The sequence below is a fragment of the Delphinus delphis genome, chromosome 19, assembly GCF_949987515.2.
Source record: "Delphinus delphis chromosome 19, mDelDel1.2, whole genome shotgun sequence".
NCBI classification, from domain to species: domain Eukaryota; kingdom Metazoa; phylum Chordata; class Mammalia; order Artiodactyla; family Delphinidae; genus Delphinus; species Delphinus delphis.
This window is the reverse complement of record NC_082701.1, coordinates 17,033,939-17,056,342: the sequence shown is the minus strand read 5'-3', so window position 1 is coordinate 17,056,342 and position 22,404 is coordinate 17,033,939. Positions and strand designations below refer to the sequence as shown.

General features: G+C 35.7%; 1 protein-coding gene across 3 annotated transcripts in view; it reads right to left on the bottom strand.

The window, feature by feature from the left end:
• NSF (N-ethylmaleimide sensitive factor, vesicle fusing ATPase) overlaps positions 1–22,404 on the bottom strand; it is a 156,946-nt gene that overhangs the window by 37,369 nt on the left and 97,173 nt on the right. For all 3 annotated transcript variants that reach the window (XM_059997645.1, XM_059997644.1, XM_059997648.1), the window contains exons 10-15: positions 19,082–19,247; positions 17,930–18,004; positions 17,557–17,744; positions 11,062–11,157; positions 7,484–7,640; positions 4,269–4,402 (exon numbers count right to left, since the gene is read on the bottom strand). In XM_059997645.1, coding sequence (XP_059853628.1) covers positions 4,269–4,402; positions 7,484–7,640; positions 11,062–11,157; positions 17,557–17,744; positions 17,930–18,004; positions 19,082–19,247 — 816 coding nt within the window. The remainder of the gene's footprint in view (positions 1–4,268; positions 4,403–7,483; positions 7,641–11,061; positions 11,158–17,556; positions 17,745–17,929; positions 18,005–19,081; positions 19,248–22,404) is intronic.

Below are 22,404 nucleotides of genomic sequence, written 5' to 3'. Positions count from 1 at the left end.
TCTTCCATTAATTTTCAGTCCTTTTAAAAACAAGACTATATTATGCTATTAATGGGTATAGTTTTATAAATCACTAATTTTCTACTTAATTTTGTTCAAACAATGTAGTCACATCGGATTGTTCTATTTCACCTCTGTACTGACTGTATACTCGGAAAGCACCAACATTAGGTAATTAGTTAAAATCAAATTCTACTGCTTTGTTCTTTTGTTCATTTAATGCCATTAATAGAACTAGTAAAATAGGGGTTTTTTTAAAGTATAGATGCAAAAATGGATAAAGGAATGAAAATTTTTAAACAGAATAAAGTTGGGGAAACAAAAATAAAATGGGGGAGAAGAGAAAGATCTGTGAACACTTCAAATATCTTAATGGAACACATAGTATCCCCCCCAGAATGTAAGGATAATACTTCATACAGACTTTGCTAGTATTGAGGAGTTTATCTATGGAGAAAGGATTTATTAAGCAGATTAAGTATAAGGTGAATTTTAAATTAATTGAGAATAAACTACTTTCATATATTTTAGCACCATCTGTATGTGAATAAGAATACCTTAGTTGCAATTAAATCTTAGATACTCATTAAAGCAAGCCTAATGGCCCTCTCTACTAACAAAAACTCATCTCTTGGTTTAAGTAATAAAATGGTATATAAAGATATTCTATGACTTAAGTGTTCAGACCACCTCTCTCTAAGAAAAATTAATGTGTTATAATATTTCTGAGTTTCACAAACTATTGCCATTGCAAAACATTTTGAAAAATCTTTAAAACTGAGGATCTAGTCATTAAAATGTAGGTGAATAAATGATTTTAATGCCAATCTTTTACCTATCAAATTTGCAAAAAATATATATATATATTTTTAACATCTTTATTGGAGTATAATTGTTTTACAATGTTATGTTAGTTTCTGCAAAAAATATTTTAACAACATCAAGTTCGGGCAAGAGCCCAAGGAAACTGACATTCTTATATGATGGGGCCGCAAGTGTAAATTAGCACAACTTTCTTAAGAGGTGGGCTTTATAAACATTAGTATTTTTACATAAGTTTTAATAGCAATACTTATAAAAATTTGAAAACCATTAATATTTTTACCTTAGCAATCTCAATTCTGAGAATTTATCTTAAAGAAATAACCAGAAATGTATGTGCAATAATAATAAGTAAAAACAACCACTATACTTTACTGAGCACATATTATATCCCAAGGCACTATGTGATACCGTACATAAATCACCATCTCATTTAATTCTCATAACAACCCAATGAGGCAGCTATTAATATTATCTTCATTTGGTAGATGAGAAAACAGAGGCTTATATGTTAAGTGACTATAAGAGCTGGTAAGAGCAGTGGAGCTGGGATTCAAATTCAGGTCTATTTGAAACCTAAGTCCAAATTCTCAGCCAGTAAATCAGGATGCTACTCTCAGAAAAATGTAATAAGAAAATGGGGGCAGTGATTGGGAGTTCTACAGAATATTGTTTATAATTGTGAAAAAACCTGGAAACAACATAAATGTTCAACAAAAAAGCAATGTTTAAATGGATATTATACAGCTATTAATTTAACATAATATTGAGATACATTTAATGACAATGAAAAAATTTCATATTAGGTGAAAGAACCAGGTTTAAAACAGTATGTCCAATGTGATCCCCAATATATGTGTGTGTGTACGTGTATCTGAGTAGAGAAGAAAATAGAAGGACAAATATGGGCTTTATTTTCTTCTGTATCCTTTTGTGCATTTTCTAAATTATTTTTGAAATTGGGAAAAGCTACATTTTGGGGGTGGGAGGGAAGCACTTAAAAGGAAAGAAATGTCTTCTCCCTATTGATAAAGAATTATAAATTATTTGTGCTTTGAAAAAAAAAATCTTTCCATCTTCACACTAAAAAAAAAGAAGGGAAGAGAACAATGGTGGGAGGGAGACTAGAACTACTAAAGAATGGCATTAATATTTCATTTTCAAAAGCAAACTGGAAGACTTAGCACCTTTAGATGGGTTTGAGCCCTCAGGCTTTTGTCAATCTATCATTAGGCAACAATGTGAAAACTATTTGCAGGGAAAGATTTTGCAGTATTTCTAATATATTTCTAAGACACCTATGCTTCATTCTTTTCTCTGTTCTGTTCTTTAGTCACAAGGAATAATATTTTTCCCCAAGGAAAACCCAAAAAGTCTTAATATGAATTTATTATACTGTTGAAGCAGAAATGATTTTTGTAACTTTAAGGGTACAAGGATGATCCAGACAGTGAATCATGAATCCAAACCATTTCAAGTAAGCTTGTATAGACACTTATTTTTATACACCTTAGCCTTCTACTCATCTGAAACCCTACCTTGGAAGGCTTCAACAATTTAAAGATTAAATCATAAGTTATTAAGCCATTAATTTAACCATTTAAGCCTCTAAAGTCAGCACATATTACCTTCCCCCCTCAAGTCAATTTGCAAGAGATTGAAATAATAAAAATGATAATATCTCACACTTGCAAAGCAGCTTTGATGTGCAGGAGCCTAAAATACTTCAAAAAAAAACTTTATAGAAAAAACCAGGACCATCCACCCACATCTCTGAGTACATGTGAGGTAGAAGCTGGCAGCTGGTGGAAAGCAGTGGAGTAATTTACCATATGCACAGAAGACGACTACTTTGAACAAGTATAAGGAATAGATGGAGTTAGGAAAATAGAATCAGCTGTTCAATTAAATGCTAAGTTCAATGGCCACCAATTCCAAAGGCTATTTAAATTTTCAACAAAAGCGGTTTAAAGGTTCCCTTTAAAGGGAAAAAGACCAAAAAATAAAGAAAAGCAACCCCTACCTACATTAGGGAGGTTACTGGTCCTAGTGATTCTGTCCAGATTTTCCTGGGAAGGATAGATACTACAGGTCTCACTTCAGACACAGAATAAACAGACTATGATATTTAAGTTCTTGTATCTACAACATTTCCCTCGCTTTCACACTCAACTTCAAAGACCTTACGCAGAATATTTACCTTGACGTTTTGGTGTGGAATCCTGTTCCAAGCTCCGCCTCCTCTATCCATTTCAAGCAATCTACACAAATGATTTTCTGCTACCTGCACAAACATGAGACTAACTTCTCAAACTTATATTTTTTTGGAGTCTGCTTTTGAAAGAATGTATTTTCCTCTTCAATCTCTTCCCTAAAGAAAAACTAAGGTAATTCTATCCTACATCTTTATAAAGTGAGGGCCTAAGAACAAGGTAAAAGAACATCTGAGCTGTCTTTACTAGGCAGCAAGCCCATTCTCAAGATTCTTTCCCCTCATTCTGATTTTCTCACATCTCTTTAACTTACAGTAAGTTCTTATTTATAAAAGATCAAGCATGAAAAAAAGGATTTAAGTAAAATAAATACTTCAACTAAATATATAAAAAATAATCTTTCTTCACTGTCTGGGAGTATGCAAAACCAGAATATCAATGGAAATTAAGTGAGGTGAAACAGGCATTAAGAGTGTTCAGCATTGATTTTTGTTGTTTTTCTTTTCTGTTTTTAATGAGCAACCACCTACTATCCTAAATGCCTTACATGGTACCTGCTTGAATGTAAGAGCGATGAACCAGACGATCTTAGAGTTCTTTCAGTGCTAGGATTCTATGTTGTTCTAACTTTCACCAGTGGTTCAAAGCAGCTGTATTAAGAAGGTGACAAATGGCACTTGGAGAAAGGCAAAAAGACAAGGACCGCATTAAGTCTGCCAAGCAGACTGATTACTATCTAATATACCACCATCTTTCTGTAGGGGTTTTGAGAATATCTTTCCAATGATACACCTCTGTTCTTTCCCAAACTATACAGTCAATTTAATTGACCCTAGTCTGACTTTATACATTGATGAAAGAACTTAAAAATTCCTAAATGAATTTGCTCCACTCTACTCAAACAATCTTAACTGTGATCTTTCAATCAAGTCAATACAAACTTAAGAAATGAAAATTAATCATAATACACACTAAACAAAGCATAATTTGGAAGATAAGGATACTCTAATAAAAATGCATTACGAAGTTAAATACTATGTCTAAAACAGTTGCTGTTTCCCACCAAATTCTGCTGATAATTTAATTCTACTTGAGAAGAACATAACTGCCATGGCATATATATATACACACACAAGGACAGATATATATGTACATGTGTACGTACACACGCACACGCGCGTGCACACACATCTAAGAGATAGGAAATTAAAATGAAAGTAAAAATCCTGATACCTTCTTCATGGCCTGACACTTGGCTGTCTCAGAAAAGCCAATCATCTTATCAGGAGAACAGATCTTGATGAAGGGGAAGTTGGATTCCTCTGCGATCTTTGCAGCCAAAGCAGTCTTCCCACTGTGAGGAGGACCTGCATAACAATACGAGCAAGTCAGGGGAAAAAAGCCAACCTAAGCAAAGAGGAATAAAACAAGTTTAAACTTTTATCCACAATGTACTGAGGCCTCAACTAGTTGCTCATTAACATTTCCTGACACAATTTCACGGCAGACATGTTTTCTCTTATTTATTAGCAACTAAATTTAATGAACTGATTAGCACTTCTCAAAAGTATACTGAAATATATTCCTTCTTTCTTTCTCACATAACCTTAATCTTTCAAACTTCTGGCTAAATATACAAAATGCAAGCGTTTTGCTTCTTTAAAAAGAAAGAGAATGCATTCGAATGCATATCAGTACCTATGTTACTAGTTCTATCAAATCATTTGTCTGACAAAAAAATACAATCTTCTTAGGAGGTGATATTAGGGGCAGAGAAAACTGCTTTATTAGAAGCAAACGTGACTTAAAGAGCTAGGAAACTAAAGACTCAGGTCTTCTCATGAAAGCAACCAAAGCTACTTACTTATATTTAGACATTTCCTCCTTCCATTCTGTGTAATAAAAGATGTGCCCCTCTTCCAACCATAAATTGACCAATCATTCTTTCCCATCTTCTCAGGAACCTGACATTATTATTATTTTTTTTAATTTTATTTTTTATACAGCAGGTTCTTATTAGTTATCCATTTTATACATATTAGTGTATACATGTCAATCCCAAGCTCCCAATTTATCACACACACACACACACACACACACCACTTTCCCCCTTGGTGTCCATACATTTGTTCTCTACATCTGTGAGGAACCTGACATTATTGACTGTACCCTCTCCCCCATATGTTCCACCCCTCCCTCTTCCCTGGAGCCTTACCAACGGCATTTAAACATGCTCTAGTCTACTGACAGTTTAATAAACAAAACAAAAAAAACCTCTTTCTTGACTTCACTACTCTCAACACTACTCTGCCTTCTCCCTTCGAAATGGAACCTCCCTAAATAATCATTTACACCAGCTGCCTTCACTCTTCACCTTCCATCCATCCTCAAACAAACGCTATGGCTTCCATTGCCATTACATGGGACAGGCTCCCATCAGGGTCACCAATGACCTCCACGTCGCCAAATCCAACACTTTATCTGTTGGCCTCTCAGGAATATTTGATACAACTGATAACTCTCCTCTTTATTTATTTTTCTTTTTTTCATAATCAATTTTTATTGGAGTATAGCTGCTTTACAATGTTGTGTTAGTTTCTACTGTACAGCAAAGTGAATCAGCTATACCTCTCTTCCTTCCTTACTTTTCTTGGCTTCTGTGACAGCACATTCTCTTTTTCCCCCCTCTTACCTCTCTGGTTATTTTTGCTCAATCTCCTTTGTCAACTCTTCCTGCTCTACTTAGTCCTTAAATGTTGACACACCTCAGAGATTAGTCCTAGGCCCCCCATTTCTTCTCAACCTACCCTTTCTGTAAGTGACTTCATCCACGCCCATGGATTCAACAACAGTCTACATACTGACAACTCATGAATGTATACTGCCAGCGAGACCTCTCTTCTAAGCACTAGACCCACATATCCAGTGGGCTACTCAACATTTCCCATTCAATTATCCTACAGGAACCATGAACTTAATGTGTCCAAAACTGAACTCATGATCTTTCTTTCTGAAATGTACTTCTCCACTAGCGTTCCCAGTCTTAGTAAACAATAGCATTTACCAGCCGTGAATACCAGAAACCTGGGGATCATGTTTGATCTCTCCCCATTTTCAATCTACTTACTATTTCTAAGCTTCAGCTTCCTTATCTACAAAATAGGGATAACAGCAGCATCTGCCCCCACAGGATTGAAGTGGGGTTTAAATGAGAAAGTATATGTAAAGTGCTAGTAGACTGACTGGCAAATAGTTAAGAGTTCAAAGAATGTTAGCTTAATTATGCTTAATAATTAATTAATCATTATTATAATTATCATAAAGTCTCTTTTATTCTCCCTCCTAAATATTTCTCAAAAGGGTCTACATAACTCCATCTCTCCTACCACTACAGTACTTCAAACCATAATCAGCTCTCATTAAAACTAATGCAACTGCTTCTCACCATTGGTCTTTCCTGTGTATTTTCGCCACTCTAATCCTTTCTCTATCACAAAGCAGTCATGACGTTTTGAAAATATAAATCTGATCATGTCACTTCACTGCTTAAAATCCTACAAATGGCTCCCCACTGCCCCCTGGACAGAGTCTAAATCCTTAACATGGTCTACAAGGCTTTGCACGAACTGGCTCCTGTCTAATTCTTCAGTCTCATGTCTTAGCCAATCTCCCTTTCTGGTTCAGTCTCCTTCCAGCCCAGGGCTTTTTCACACGCTGGTCCCTCTGTTTAGAACATCTTCCGCAGTTACTATGCACGCCCAGCTTCTCCTCGTCCTTTAGGTCTTGGCTGAATGTGTTTCTCTCAGGGAGCCCCCACCCCTAGCCCTTTGGAAGGGGCTGGATTCCCCTGTCATGTGGACTCACTGAACTTTTCTGTTGTTCTACTAATTATAACTATAAAAAATAATTGGTAGAATGTCCTTCCTTTTTTGTCTACTTGGTAAAATCCTAACTGATCCTACAAAATCTAAATTGAACACTTTCTTTGATCACCCCTGGGCAAAATGACTTGCATTCACATACCCTTACACACATACATGGTAGTTAGGTATTTGTTTACATGGTTTTTTTCATGACCAGACTCAACTCTGTGAATGTCTTTGTGTCTCCAGCAACCAGTTCAATGCCTAAGACACAGTAAATACTCAGTGAATATTTTTTTAATTGAATTGAATATTATGTGGTATCATAGAGTCTATTAAGTAACATAGAAATTTAGATACAATCTTATAAGAAAACTAGTTGCTATCATTCATTAGTAACATTCTAACCCAAGAAGATTTAAATTCGTGCACAATATCGGAACACAGAATGGATTGCTATTTTCAAATCATGAACAGGTTTAGAACTGAAAATAATTCATTTTTCTGGAATGTGCTAAATGGCTTTGTAAAAGTGCTTCTTTTTCTTTTTTCAGCTTTTGATGCTATCACATCATTTTTTCTCACCTTCCAGAAGGACGCTAACCAATGGTGTGCGGTCACTGTTTTTAGTCTGTTGGACCAGCAGCTCCCCATCTTCTAGAACTCGAGTAACTGGATCACCCCATTTGATGATACCATTCATAATGTAACTTGCATAATCCTCTTGGTTTGTGCCAAATGCCTATGAAGGAAAAGGACAGTTTAAAGCATTTTCAGCGTCAGTATTAAAAATTAAATATTTAAAGGTATAAAGGATGAGTAATAATTCCTACATGCTAGGGCTATAGCAATATCCCATATTAATATAAAAAGCCTGAAAAGAAAAAAAAAACTTTTATAATTTCTCATTTAACTTTTTACCCAATTGGAGCAAAAACTGCTTCACGTGACTTAATGGAATAAAAAATATATTTAGGCTCAGATTCTGTGAGGGCTCAAGCCCTCGCAATCCCTGAGAAAGGGTATGTTCCAACGTGCTTGTTTCTATAAGGAGAACATGGGTTGTGGCCTTCTGTCAAGAGCAAAGAGAAAGAGAGAATATGGATTTAGAAATTAGAAACAGTTGGCTCAGCACACAAAGATACTATCCTAACACTGACTGTAGGTGTCAGATATTAAAATGGAAATATGAAATGGTAATGAGGAGATCTTGTCCACATACGCTTGGTGGTAGGGGGTATAAGTCGAATCGCACCAAAAGGTAAGTGTGTGTGTAAATGTAAGATTTAGAACGAGCTAGAAATGAGCAGAGGTAATGAAGATTGAAGGGTTAGGGAAAGGAAAGAAAAGCAATTGCTATATATAATCATTTCATTTGTACTATATATGGGGGCATAAATCACAACCCTTTTCATTTTCAACTTCTAATCTCAAATTGTAATGCTCATCAAACCAGCTACCAAAAGTAGTTAAAAACTTTAGTACTTATTTACTTAATTGAATAGCATTTCCACAAGGTTAACAGGAGAAAAAATGAGTAGGAAAATATAACCCAATGTAATATAAAGCTCATATAGCTTGACAATTTCTAATTTAAAAAAATTATCACAATCCTAAAGTCAAATTTTCACTCCCCAATGTATGGAATAACTTTAACAGTTCTTTAGAACTTGCACCTAACAGAAAGTCATCCTTTGTAATACTGTTTATAAACAGTATACAGTGGTCTCATCACTCTATTACTTTGCCACCAAATCATTTTTCAGACCACTCTTTGGTCCTTGCATACACTAGTGCTTTGATTCCTGAGTATGGAGTAAAGTTCTTATTCCCTGGTCTGAATATGGTAAATGCAGTGGCTGTGTAAAAAGTTATAAAGGAAGAGCCTAATAAATACTGGTTGGAAGGCTGTTGTAGGAAATATGTAGATTGGCTGGCTTTTGTCTAACAGAGCTGAGATACGTGAACCAGAAAACAGTGACCCTCCCAAGCTATATAATATGTATGAGTCATCCTTACTTATCCTGTCATTTCAGTTTTTGTTTTATCCCCCAGACCCCTGGAATAAATAAAAGTTACTGCTTACTTAACTAAGTTATCTTAGTTGCCCCTTTCCTTGTAGCCAAATTACCTGCCTTGAAAAAATTTTAAGATAGATCAGTTAGGCTGGGCTCTAATATTTTTGGTAACTATTACAAATAATAACAGCAAAAGATTAAACCATTTCCACTGCTGAGTAACTTTTGAAAAGTCAGTTAAAAGTCAGAATAGTCATAAAAAAGCAGACAGGGGGCTTCCCTGGTGGCATAGTGGTTAAGAATCCGCCTGCCAATGCAGGGGACACAGGTTTGAGCCCTGGTCTGGGAAGATCCCACATGCCACAGAGCAACTAAGCCTGTGCGCCACAACTACTGAGCCTGCGCTCTAGAGCCTGTGCGCCGCAACTACTGAAGCCAGTGAGTCACAACTACTGAGCCCGCGAGCCACAACTACTGAAGCCCACGTGCCTAGAGCCCATGCTCTGCAACAAGAGAAGTCACCACAATGAAAAGCCCGCACACCACAATGAAGAGAGTAGCCCCCGCTCGCTACAACTAGAGAAAGCCCACACGCAGCAACAAAGACCCAACGCAGCCAAAAATAAATAAATTAATTAATTAATTAATTTTTTAAAAAAGCAGATGGGCTAAAACAAGTTGATTTTTGTCTTTAAAGGAGATACTTGCAACAAATAATTATTGTCAAGGATATATAAAGAACTTATACAGATCAAATAAAAATAAACAATACAACAGAAAAATAGGCAAAACACATGAATGGCATCTCACAGAAGATACTCATATGGCCAATAAACATATGGAGAAATACTTCACAGGTAATCAGTGAAATGAAAATCAAGACCAAAATGTGATCCCATTTTACATCCAACTGAATGGCAAAAAGTAAGTCTGACAATACCAAGTGTTGTATAGGATGCAGAGAACAGGATCTCTTTTACATTATTGGGGGAAGTGTTTATTGGTTCAACCACTGAAAAAAACAGCTTTAAAGTCTTAGTTTGAATTGTACATTCATATACCCAGCAACCCAGCAATTTAATTCCTAAACATATATCTAGGAGAAACTCATTCAAGAATGCTTTAGCAGCAGTTGTTTGTAATAACAAAAAACTAGTAATGTTCCAACTGCCCATTGACAGGAAAACAGACAAATTGTGTTAGTCACACAATGGAAGGCTATCCAGCAATGAAAATAAATGAGGCATAGCACAATCATATCATATAGATGACTTGATAATAAAATACATAATAAAATAGCAAGTCTCAAAAAATCAATACATACCATATTTTATTTTACACACTGTAGACTAATGACAGTATGTCATGAATTAAAGATTAAGGTTAATCCAATTCTGTGCACCCAAGGTCCATTGAAGAAAGAAAAACAACATACACACCTTTTTAAGGTTCTACAATTTGTTTTTGTATTAATATAGGACTCCAAGTAATGGTTACTCAAACATGAGTGGTTGTTTTATAGAAAAATGGGTTAATGACCTTATAATGTATTCTAAAACTCCAACTATGACTACTGAGTTTTGAGTATATTTTAAGAAAATTGACACCTTTTTAAAAAAGGGCACTGAAAATGGTTAAAAGTTTTAGAAACTATAGCAGTTAGAGGAACTGGAGGTATTGAGCAAGAAAAAGGGATGCCTTGGAGGAGGGTGGGGAAAGGGAGAGAGAAAGGAGATGAGAATTACTTTTAAACATAATAACTAACATATGAAGGATGGATGAATTAGGATGAATTTAGGTTTCCGTAGCTTCAGATTATGTAAGAACTAATGAGAAAACTATTTCTAGTTCAAAACAATTTAAGAACTAATAATTAGAAAGTCTCAAAATTGAATGGTCTGCCTTACAAGATGGTGAGCTCCCTATCATGAGAAATATTTCAGTAAGTCTTGGTTAATTACCCAGCCATCAGAGTTACTGAACAGATGTTTCTTATATTGGACAGTTCCAGTACTGAGATTTTATGATTTTTTAAAAACTACACGTGATATAACCTTCCAAAATATTGAGTAAAATGGCACTTATTTTTCCCCTGAATTATTATTATTATTTTTGGCTTATACATCACTCAGTATTCATACTCACTGGTTTGATATCATTCTCCAAAGAAGCAAGGAAGTCTCCTCTTGTCACCTGCAGGCTCTCTGCTTTCTCCATGTCCACTTCCACTTTAGTACTGGCCTGATTAGAAATGAAAACAAAACGTTAAGGACTTCCAAGATTTAAGAATATTTTCAGCCTAAGAATATAACACCTGAGGATATAAAAGGCATATTTCCACAGACAAAAAAAATCTCTCTCAAATTCACAAACATACATACACACACACACACCTACATATACATATATTATGCCTTTTGCCTGAACAACTCCACTTCTAGGTGTTTATCCCATGAATATACTCACAAATGTGCACAAAGTTATATGTACCAGGATATCTACTAGAGTAATTTGTAATAGCCGAAGACTGGAAGCAAATTAAATGTCCATGAAGAGGGTACCAGTCAAGTAAATTATCACATATCTTTACCAAAGGACACTGGATAGAGTTTTTTTTTGTTTTTATTTTTCAAAATGAGGCACGAGGAGGAGAAACTATATAGAGAGGGTCTCTAGAAACAGTGGTTTTCATCCTCAGCTGCCTATCAGAATAACGCCTAGAGTCTTTAAAGATATACACACACACCCCTACATACTTATACAGATGCCCAGCCCCACCCTGCAGGATTTTGATTTAAAAGGTCCAGCAGAGGGTCCATGCATTTACATTTTATAAAGTGCACAGGTGGTTCTGATGCTCAACCAGGTTTGTGAACCATTATCCTAGGAGACCAAGGACCTACAACTTTGATTTTTACTCATACTCTCTGCTTGAGAATCTATGTGCCAGCTCCAAATATTCTGCTTATTGCACCTGAAGCTACCACTTAGAACAGACATCTGGAGAAGCATCAAGGCCTTTATCAGCACTTGGAGCTGCCTGGACCTGATGAGTGATTGAGATACCAACACACTTTTTAACGTGACTGGGCTCACTCCCAATAGCACAAGGCAAGTGAGTCTAATTTTTAAAATGGTACTATGGGCTTTAAAAAAACATATCTTCAAAAAAATCTGACTACAAAACCAAAGCATGTTAAGCAGTATCAACCTTCCAAAGGTTATTATAAAATATGAGTCATGTTCCTTTAGGAATGGACTGCTGAGACAAATAAAATGACAAACATTCTGTAAAACTCAGCCTTATGGGACAAAAAGAACTCTGTCAGAAAACTAGATCAAGATGGCAAACAGAACACTTTTATTTGTCTCCCTTCCTGCCCCAAATCCCATGAAATGACAGAAAGTGAGAGAGAATGGTTAAAAAGCATGGAACATGTATCTGGAAGTTTTAACACTGATCTAAGAGGAGTCTCAGAAGGAAAGAAGAGAAAGAATGATAGAGAAAAAAACAATAAAAGACAGAAGAAAAAAAATTTCTCCGGCTGAAGAGAGGTGTATCTTTGCAATTTAAAGGTTTCAATGAGTGATCAGGGTAAATGAAAAGAAACGCACATCTGTCTAGACACAGTGTTGTAAACTATCAGAACACCGAAGGTGAAGAGAAATTTCTAGAACCTTTTTGAGAGACAAAAACAGGTCACCTGTAAAAGGAACCAGAATAAACACTAGAAACTAGAAGACAATGCAACCATGTCTTCAAAAATCCATCTGGCTATCTATCTATCCTAGAAAATGATTCTCGTATGTACACAGGGAGGCACAGGCAAGCATCTTCATAACAGTGTTATGAAATACTATTATGATTTCCTTTTAGAGTGAAACTGAATTCAAATGACAGAAACATATAGCAATATGAAGGGAAAATCTTGTCTATCTTTCAGCATTTGCTGAAAAAAATGCCAGATTTCAGGACTGCAGCTGGTATGAACCTTGCATTTTTACTACTAAGAAAGGACTCACCCAATGGATTAAAGTGAATTAAGATGGCTGGGGGACAGTTATTTTAGAACAATTTGTTTTTAGACACTCCAGGAATTTCAGAAGTCACCTAATTGTAAGTAATCAATACTACAATGATAAACCTTTCATACCTATTCATTAAAATAAGTTTAAGGACTTCTCTTGGCCAATTTTTACTATTTTACTATTTTGTCAAAATCTCAAAATGTTATTTAAAAAAATCTACAATTCTGAATTTTTATTCATTCAGAAAACCTTTTCTTATTTGTCTGAATTAGTGTGATTTTTTCTGCATTTTATTTATAACAGCTAATCAATATGGAAGAGGCAACATCTTTCAGCTTATACCTGCAGAAACTAATAAACTTGTATTTCAACACTAGCAAATATCCAGTGGTCACACTTAAATTTCATAACCTTTTAAATCTGACCTTTCAAAGTTCTTATCATTCCTCTTAAATTAAGGGTAGAATGACCTTAATCATTCAAAACTCTACAGAAAATAAAAAAGAATTTTATTGAAATTCTGAAAACATAAATCAGCTGATTCATTTGTAAAGTGTGTGTGTGTGTTTGTGTGTGTGTCCTCAATTTATTTCCTTACAACAGATTAGAGCAGAAGAAATTTGTGTTATCTTCTCTACCTGAAGCAGAAATTCCTTTCAAGCTAAAAACAACCAAATGTCACATGAATTTTAGTTGACCACAAACATGGATTCAAGCACAAATGACATGCACATCAGGTGTTCATGACTGGATTTTCCACTTGCTTCAAAAAACCTGAAAGAACAGTTTAACAGGGAAGACTTGTTTAGTTTATTTCACCTGACTTTGTTTAAACCTAATTCTTTTGAAAAGGAAGCAAAATAACACTAATAATGGCTTTTTTCTTGGCCATGCCAGTAGACTTGCGGGATCTCAGTTCCCCGACCAGGGATTGAACCCAGGTCCTGGCAGTGAGAGCACCGAATCCTAACCACTGGACTGCCAGGGAATTCCCAATAATGGCTTTTTATAATACAAACAAAGAACATCATAATAAACAGATGAATGTTGTGTATAAGTTCTACACCAACTGAGGCGCTTCCACAAACAGTATTTGATTTCATTTTTACAAAAACTTGATGAAATAGGTAGTTATTTCCCCTTGACAAATCAGAAACAAAAAAAGTGGGAAGAACTGTAACACATAACCACACCTTCTGACTACAAAACTTGTGATTTTTCCACCGTTTCTCATTGCCTCGTGTGTAAATAAATCCAATACATGCTTAAAGAAAGCACGTTTCTTGACAATGGCTTAGAGACACTTTGGGATAAGATTATTGTGATAAAAATGACAAATGACTAAATAGGATAAAAAATCCAGTGGCTAATGCATATGAAAAATCTGATACCTAATAAACTAGCTATTGTCGATTATAGTATCAAGAAGCACTGATGTGGTCTGAGGTGAAAGATCGGTATGGTGGGGAGCAATTTTCACATCATTTATACAATTTTTCTTGAAGTCACCATCACTTTTTCTAAGACATTTCTTACGACAAGGAGAAAGAATGGATGAATGAAATGAATGGGTCCATTCTATAAAGGACCCAATACTATATTTCCACACTATCCAGTCCTTTGGCATTCTCAATTTTTTTTTGTTTTGTTTTAATGCAGTAGTACTAGTATCCTCCTCCCCACTGGGCCTCCGGTATTTTAAAGAGGTTTACCATCTTGTCTAAAGTGGCCTCTTCCATTATGGCATTCTTGAGCTAGAACAAAGTCAGTTCCATTATGTAGGGGTATTATGGCTTATAGATAGAGTTTGATACAGAATACATATTTACTAATTTAAAAAATATTTACTAAACAGCTACCATATTCTCAGTATTAAGACCTATATGAAATACTGTGGGAGATTCAGAAATGAATAAGATGTGGACTTAAAGTCTACAACAGGGGTTGACAAACTTTTTCTGTAAAGGGCCAGATAGTAAATATTTTAGGCTTTGTGGGCCATGCAGTCTCTTTTGCAAATACTCAACTCTGCCATTGTAGCATGAAAGCAGCCACAGACAATACATAAATGAACAAGGGTGGCTGTGTTCCAAAAAAACTTTATTTATAAAAACTGGTGGTTGGCTGGATACGGCCCATGGGCCACAATTTACCGACCCTTGGTTTAAAACCATTGCCAGGGTATACCCGAATAAAACATACTCAACCTGACTGTTCAGGCTTTTACTATTTCCTGTGTGAATTGTTATACAAGTTCCCCTCTCTTGTCTTATGTCACCAACTTCACTCCCCTAAATACTCCACTCGACAAAGCTGCCAGAGTGAGCTTATGTTTTAACACTATGTCACTGCTATTCTTAAAACTCTTCAATGGCTTAGCACTACTCACAGAAAAGAAGTCCATACTTCTTAGCACAGTATAAAAGGCTCTTTGTGCTCCATCCCCTGCTTTAGCCTCCTGACTTATCCCCCACGTCTCTTTCTACCTCCCCTTCCCTACCTTTTATGCTGCAGCAGTACTGAATTACTGTAACACACCATGCTGTTTGTGTGTCTCTGTTCCTTTGCATATTTGTTCTTTCTACCTAAAATGCCTGACTCCATCAGGAAACATATCCACCCAGAAATTCCTCTGTGAAGGCTCCTCTCACCCGACAAGCTGACCACACCTGACACCTTTTCACTTCCTTACCCCGTATGTACTTTCTATTACTGCATGTGGCGGATTAGACTGTGAGCTGCTCAAGGGTAGGCAATTGGAGCATTAACCCCTAGTACAGTGTCTGGCACACACTAGGCTAGATAAATCCACTGATCGAAAGTCAACAGAAGGTATTGTAAATGATGCGCTACTATTTCTTTTTTTTTTTTGGCCACACTGTGTGGCTTGCGGGATCTTAGTTTCCCTACCAGGGATTGAACCTGGGCCACCGCAGTGAAACCACCAAGTCCTAACTACTGGACCGCCAGGGAATTTCCGATACACTACTAGTTCAAGAAGGAACAGAACATACCATTCTTGAAAGGGAGAATGAGAAAAAGTTTGAAGAAAGTGGTGGTACATGAGCCAGGTATTGAAAAGATAAGTAAACATAGAGGGTAAACGTTCTCAGTGAAGAAAAAAAAAAAAGAGGTAACAGCAGAGAAGTAGAAAAATACATTAATATCTGATGACTGGTAAATATTCAATATTTTAGTTTGGCTAAAGTGTATGGAGGGTTTCCCTGGTGGCGCAGTGGTTGAGAGTCCGCCTGCCAATGCAGGGGACACAGGTTTGAGCCCTGGTCTGGGAAGATCCCACATGCTGCGGAGCGGCTAAGCCCATGAGCCACAACTACTGAAGCCCATGAGCCTAGAGCCCGTGCTCCGCAACAAGAGAGGCCACCATAATGAGAAGCCTGGGCACCAAAACAGAGAGTCCCCGCTCGCTGCAACTAGAGAAAGACCGTGTGTGGCAATGAAGACTCAACGCAGCCAAATATAAAATAAATAAATAAATAAATTTATAAAGTGTATGGAGAATAACTGGGAACACATCAGGAAAGGCCAATTTAGGGTCAGATCTAAGAGTACCTTAAAGACCAGACTAAGACTTCTGTACTTTGTTCTGTAGATCATGGTGAGTCACTGAAAGTTTCTGAAGAATAGAATGGTGTGAAACAGGAAGGTTAATCAAACAGAAGACAGGTGGTGGCAATGAGAACTGAAAGATACTGCCAAGATAGAACTGACAAAATTTGGCAAATAACTTGATATAGGACACAACAGAGTGGTAGAAATCTTGGAGTTTTAAGCTTGGGAAATTGGGATAAACAGGGAAGTAGGAGCAGGAAGGAAAGTAGTAAGAAAAAACAACAACAAAAAAGTGAATTTGGTTTTGGAATATTAAATTTGAGACCTGATAACATATCCAGGTAGAGGTATTTGGTATAAATCTGAAAGTGAGAGAAAGATACTTTCAAGAGATGAGACATAAATTTGGGAGTCATCTAACTACAGGTGATAAGTAAAACCTGAAGAGAAGCGATGGTAAAGGATCAAATGCACTTTATCAAATTTTATTTACCAAAATGAAAGTATCCTTTGTATTTCTACCAAAGTATCAATAACATTATTGTATTAATTTGCAAACATATCCATTTCCCTGACTCTCTACTCCTTGTGGGAAAAGGTCGTGCTTTATTATCTTTGTGTCTCCTGCTTAATACCTTGAAAATAGCAGGTATTCAATACATTTACTTAATGAAGCAGCCCCCGTAATTCTAGCATGTAGAAAATCCAACTTCCTATGTCATGATACAAGTCAACACAGCACAAATTTTTAAAAAATTCTTCAAAATCTTCATCTTCACATGTCTGTATCAAATGGTGGCAACCTAAGGTAAATGGGTCAGTGGTTACCATGGGGCAGATGCTACCATTATCTTTTTTCCAACTACTCGGAAGATTTAGCAGTTGACAATTAATCCCTATACCTTTTACCATGTCTATTCTCCATCAAAAGTCAGTATTACCCTAGTCCTTAGTATGCTTAAAAGGAAAGAGAAAGAATACTGGCATGGTATTTACAGGGCTGCAGACTCCTAATATATGGTAGTTGATTTCACTGACCTTTATGTGTCTGTTCATAGCAGTGGACTGCGCTGCTCGCACCAGACCCTCGAGCTCAGCACCGCTGAAGTTCTTGGTCTCTACGGCCAGTTCTTTTATGTCTACATCAGCAGAGAGCAACTGATGCCCTCTCATCCTTGCTGTGTGGATGTGAAGGATCTGGAGTCGGCCTTTCTCATCTGGTAAGCCTGATAAAATTGAAAATAAAATAGACATTATTATAATCTTAATGTTTTTCTTATAGGTACTCAAGCGTGTAAATACCTGCTTCTGATATACAACTTTTCTAACAAATATTAAGTTATATGACTTTGCTCCTGCTAATGAACTCTAATTACACTCCCCTCCCCCAATCAGTGACAGATCTATTTACCTATCTCCATTTTAACTTCCAGTCTTCCAGGTCGAAGGAGAGCCTCATCTATGAGATCTGGTCTGTTGGTCATTCCTGAGCACAGTTGTTAAAACAACAAACAAATTATCAGAATTCAAAAATAAGATAAAATGCCCCTTCAGTATGTGTAAGAATAGCATTTTCCCTGACAAGCTAAGAGGACATTTTATAAAAGTCAAATAGAAAAGCAGTCATTTTCAAAAATATCATTTGTTCTCGACCTAATGAAAATACCTGGGGACTTTGCTTTAGTATTTCACTACTGTACAGGCCAGTGGAATATAAATGTAATGAAATCTTCACATATTTAAAAAGAAAATTTTAGGTTCAGAGAAGGTAAGTAAACTATCAAAGTGAGAGAGGGGCAATGTGAACATGATCTGTCTGACCCCAACATCCCTTCTCTTTTTTGTAGGCCAATGGTTTTCAACCTTCATAAACGGCAGAATTTTTGTTTTGTTTTGTTTTCAAAGTCATCTTAAGAAGAACTTCAGTACATAAAGCAGTTAAAAAGATAAGTTATAATAGGGATGCATGATCTGAAGCTCAAACCCTGGCCGCACAGACCCTGAAGTAGCTCTGAGGACTCCTGGAGGCCTACAGGACCCAGTTTGAAAACCACTGCATTACATCGTGCAGCCTTTTTCACCTGTTAACTATAAGTTTAAAGCCATGAGTTGGGACTTCCCTGGTGGTCCAGTGGTTAAGAATCCGCCTTCCAATGCAGGGGACGCGGGTTCGATCCCTGGTCGGGGAACTAAGATCCCACATGCCACAACTAGAGAGAAGCCCATGTGCCACAACGAAGAGCCCGCGTGCCGCAACGAAAGATCCCACATGCCACAACTAAGACCCGACGCAGCCAAAAATAATAAAAAATAAATTTAAAAAAAAAGTGAGGAGTTTTATTAAAAGAAAAAAAAAAGCCATGAGTCACTAAAACCCATTTTTCATTTGTCCTATTAAGGCTAGACATTAAAATAGTGAAATTCTTCAATATCACTTGATTCTAATTTGGAAACACTGGCAAAATAGTATAATTACAAGCTACACAAATCTGAATTCAGAACCTAAGTATCTAATGTTTTTGAAATCATAGTACCTTTTTTTTTTTAAACCAAGCAAACATACCAATGACTAAGATGTTGTTTAGTTGCTCTACCCCATCAATTTTGGACAGCAACTGGTTGACGACAGTGTCATGAACTCCTGTGCTACCAGCCATGCTCCCTCTCTGTTTGCAGATGGCATCAATTTCATCAAAGATGATGATGTGCAAACCACTGTTAGCACCAAGCTAGTGAAAGAAATAACATTAAAGATCATAATTTGAATATATTATTAAACAAACTAATCAAAAGAGCAAAACAAAGCGTTTGCGCTTTTTGACTAATAAATGTAGCCAGTATAATCATGATTGCTGCCCTCTCAAAGGTGTTGGAACTGCAGTCTCAGAATTCTGCAAAGTGAAAAGGCATTCCAGAACCTCATATTTAATAGACATAAAACGAAAACACACATTATATACTGATGAAAATGAATAGTCCATCATAACTAACTATTCATTCACACACATTTCTTATCTCACTCTTTGAAAGAAGAACTGTCAAGCATTTCTTAGGTCAATGAACGGCAGCTCCCTCCCATTTTCCCTGAGTTTTGGTGAGAGGATAGCCCCCAAAGCAGTAAGTTTAATATTTGTCACACTATATAGCTGAAGAGTAACTCCACACAGAGGTAGACTGGGAATTGGGCAAATGGGAGAAGATACTGAACTTGATTCATATTCAGTTATATCGTATGAAAACAGATTGCTTCTTCTGAACAGTAAAGTGAGAACAGAGACAAAGTTTATAAAAAGAACATGGTCAAGCAGATGCTGTTTCTTCTACATAGTGATTTCTGTTTTACTTTGTCAGATATAGAGTTATCATTAAAAGAAATCAGTTTATATATTTTGAACTTTTAATAGATGCAAATACTTTTAAATGCCAATAGTTCACTAGGTTAAGTTAACATGGACCTTCTAGCAATTTATATTTAAGTAATTAAGCCTCTTGTTAGGAACCAAAGGGGGAAGTGCATTGCAGAGATTTTTTTTTTTTTTTAACAAAAACCATTAGGGATTAGCAAAACAAAACAGGTGAAAATGAACATAACCTAAATATGACAACATACGGATGGTATAAATGATGGGCATAATGAGATTCAAGATTAGATATGGTTGGTATTCACTAAAACTCTGGCAAGGATATCATTTTTTTTTTAAATAGACTTAAAAATTTTACTATGAAAGTATTAGATGTTAACTGAGCAAAAGTTATAAAACAAATAGAAATAAGTTAAAAATAAACTATATTATGTTGCTTAAAGATAAATGCTGTTAATGCAGATTTATTTGTTTTAATTTTATTTTAATTAAAAATTGGAAACTCACTGCATCTTGCATTCTCTTGAACATTAACTGTTTTTTAAAAACAATTTAAAATTGTTATTTTGGGTTCTAATTGCAAAATACATGATCACTATAGAAAACTTGGAAAAAATACCAAAAGATGTAAAGAAATCTCAATCATCCAAAATTCAACTAGCTAGAAATAACTGATATTATTAATTTGGTACTACATAAAAAGTTTGTATCTCTTTTTTCCAGCCCAGATATTATCTTAAGCCCTTTCCCATGTCTATAAATACAGCTATACATTATGAGTTTTAATGGCTCCATAATATTTCATCATATGACTGGTTTCACAATTTAATTCCCCTACTCCACATTAATTCTTTACTGTCACATATTTAACAATTTCTAAGTTTTTAGTATCAAGAAGTTGTTGCAATGAACATTTTTTTTTTTTTAAAGAAGATATTGGGGGTAGGAGTTTATTAATTAATTTATTTTTGCTGTGTTGGGTCTCGGTTTCTGTGCGAGGGCTTTCTCTAGTTTTGGCAAGTGGGGGCCACTCTTCATCGCGGTGCACGGGCCTCTCATTACCACGGCCTCTCTTGCCGCGGAGCACAGGCTCCAGACACGCAGGCTCAGTAGTTGTGGCTCACGGGCCTAGTTGCTCCGCGGCATGTGGGATCCTCCCAGACCAGGGCTCGAACTCGTGTCCCCTGCGTTAGCAGGCAGATTCTCAACGACTGCGCCACCAGGGAAGCCCGCAATGAACATTTTTATACTTAAATCTTTGACAATATGTATGATTACTTCATGAAGGCAAATTGTTATGTTAAAAGGTGTTTTGAGTATTTTAATGCTCTTGAAATAGGCTTTCAAATATTTTTCTAGAAAGGTTTTTATCATTTTGTAACAATCCTACCACCGTATATGACAGTGACTATCTTGGTATATCCTCGAAAGTAATGAATACTAGAAATTTTTTAAAGTAGTTATCAACTTGATGTATGAATAATGGTATTTTTCAATCATTTTAAATTGGCATTTGTCTAATTATTGACGAGGCTAGCACTTTTTAAAATCATTTTTTTTACCACTGATAATTTTTCTCTTATTTCTTCATGTCCTCTGTACATTTTTCTGTTGGGATTTAATAATTTTTATTGATTTATAAAAATTATTTATATATTAAGGGTATTATTATATTTGTTATAAACGTTTTATCCCAGTTTGCTATTTGTCTTTTAATTTTATTTATGGTATATTTTTGATAAATGGAAGGGTTTTAAAAAATGTATTTTTACTATTTAAACAGCCAACATTATCAATTTTTATTTTTATGATGTTTTCCATTACTTTTATCCTTAAAATCCTCTCCCATTACAGACACTGGTAGTCACCTACATTTTCTTCTCTTGTAAATTTTTACTTTACATATAATTCTTTAGTCTATCTGGAATTTTATTTTTGTATATGGTACAAGTGAAGTAAGAATCCAAGTAATTCTTCAAAGAGTTAACTAACTGATCCAATATTGTTGACTAAATAAACTTTTCTTCATTGACTGAGATGCCATTTCTATCAGGCTTTATATTTTCATATGTGCTAGACTATTTCCAGCCTATACTATGGACCATAGCAGTGGTTTGGGCAAGCTCTTACCCTCCACACGTTCTTCTTCTTTTTTATAACTGTCTTGGCTACTTTCAACCATGTTTACTTCCTGACGATTATTAGAATCATTCTACTAGAGCAAAAACAACTTTCTCCAATGAAAAACAAACAAAAAAAGTAAAAAATAAACAAAAAAGCCAAGCTTTGATTGGAATTAGATTCAATCTCTAAATCAGTTTAGGAAGTACTAATATCTTTATAGCACATTCAGTTCTTAAGAATATGTCTCCAATTATTCAAGTCTTTTACATCTCCCAATAAAGTTTTGTACTTTTTGTCATACTAATTCATTCATAACATTCCTAACTATTTATGTTTTTTGGTTGCAGTTGTGCATGGGATTTTTACATTATATTTCAAAAACAGTATATATGAAGAAATA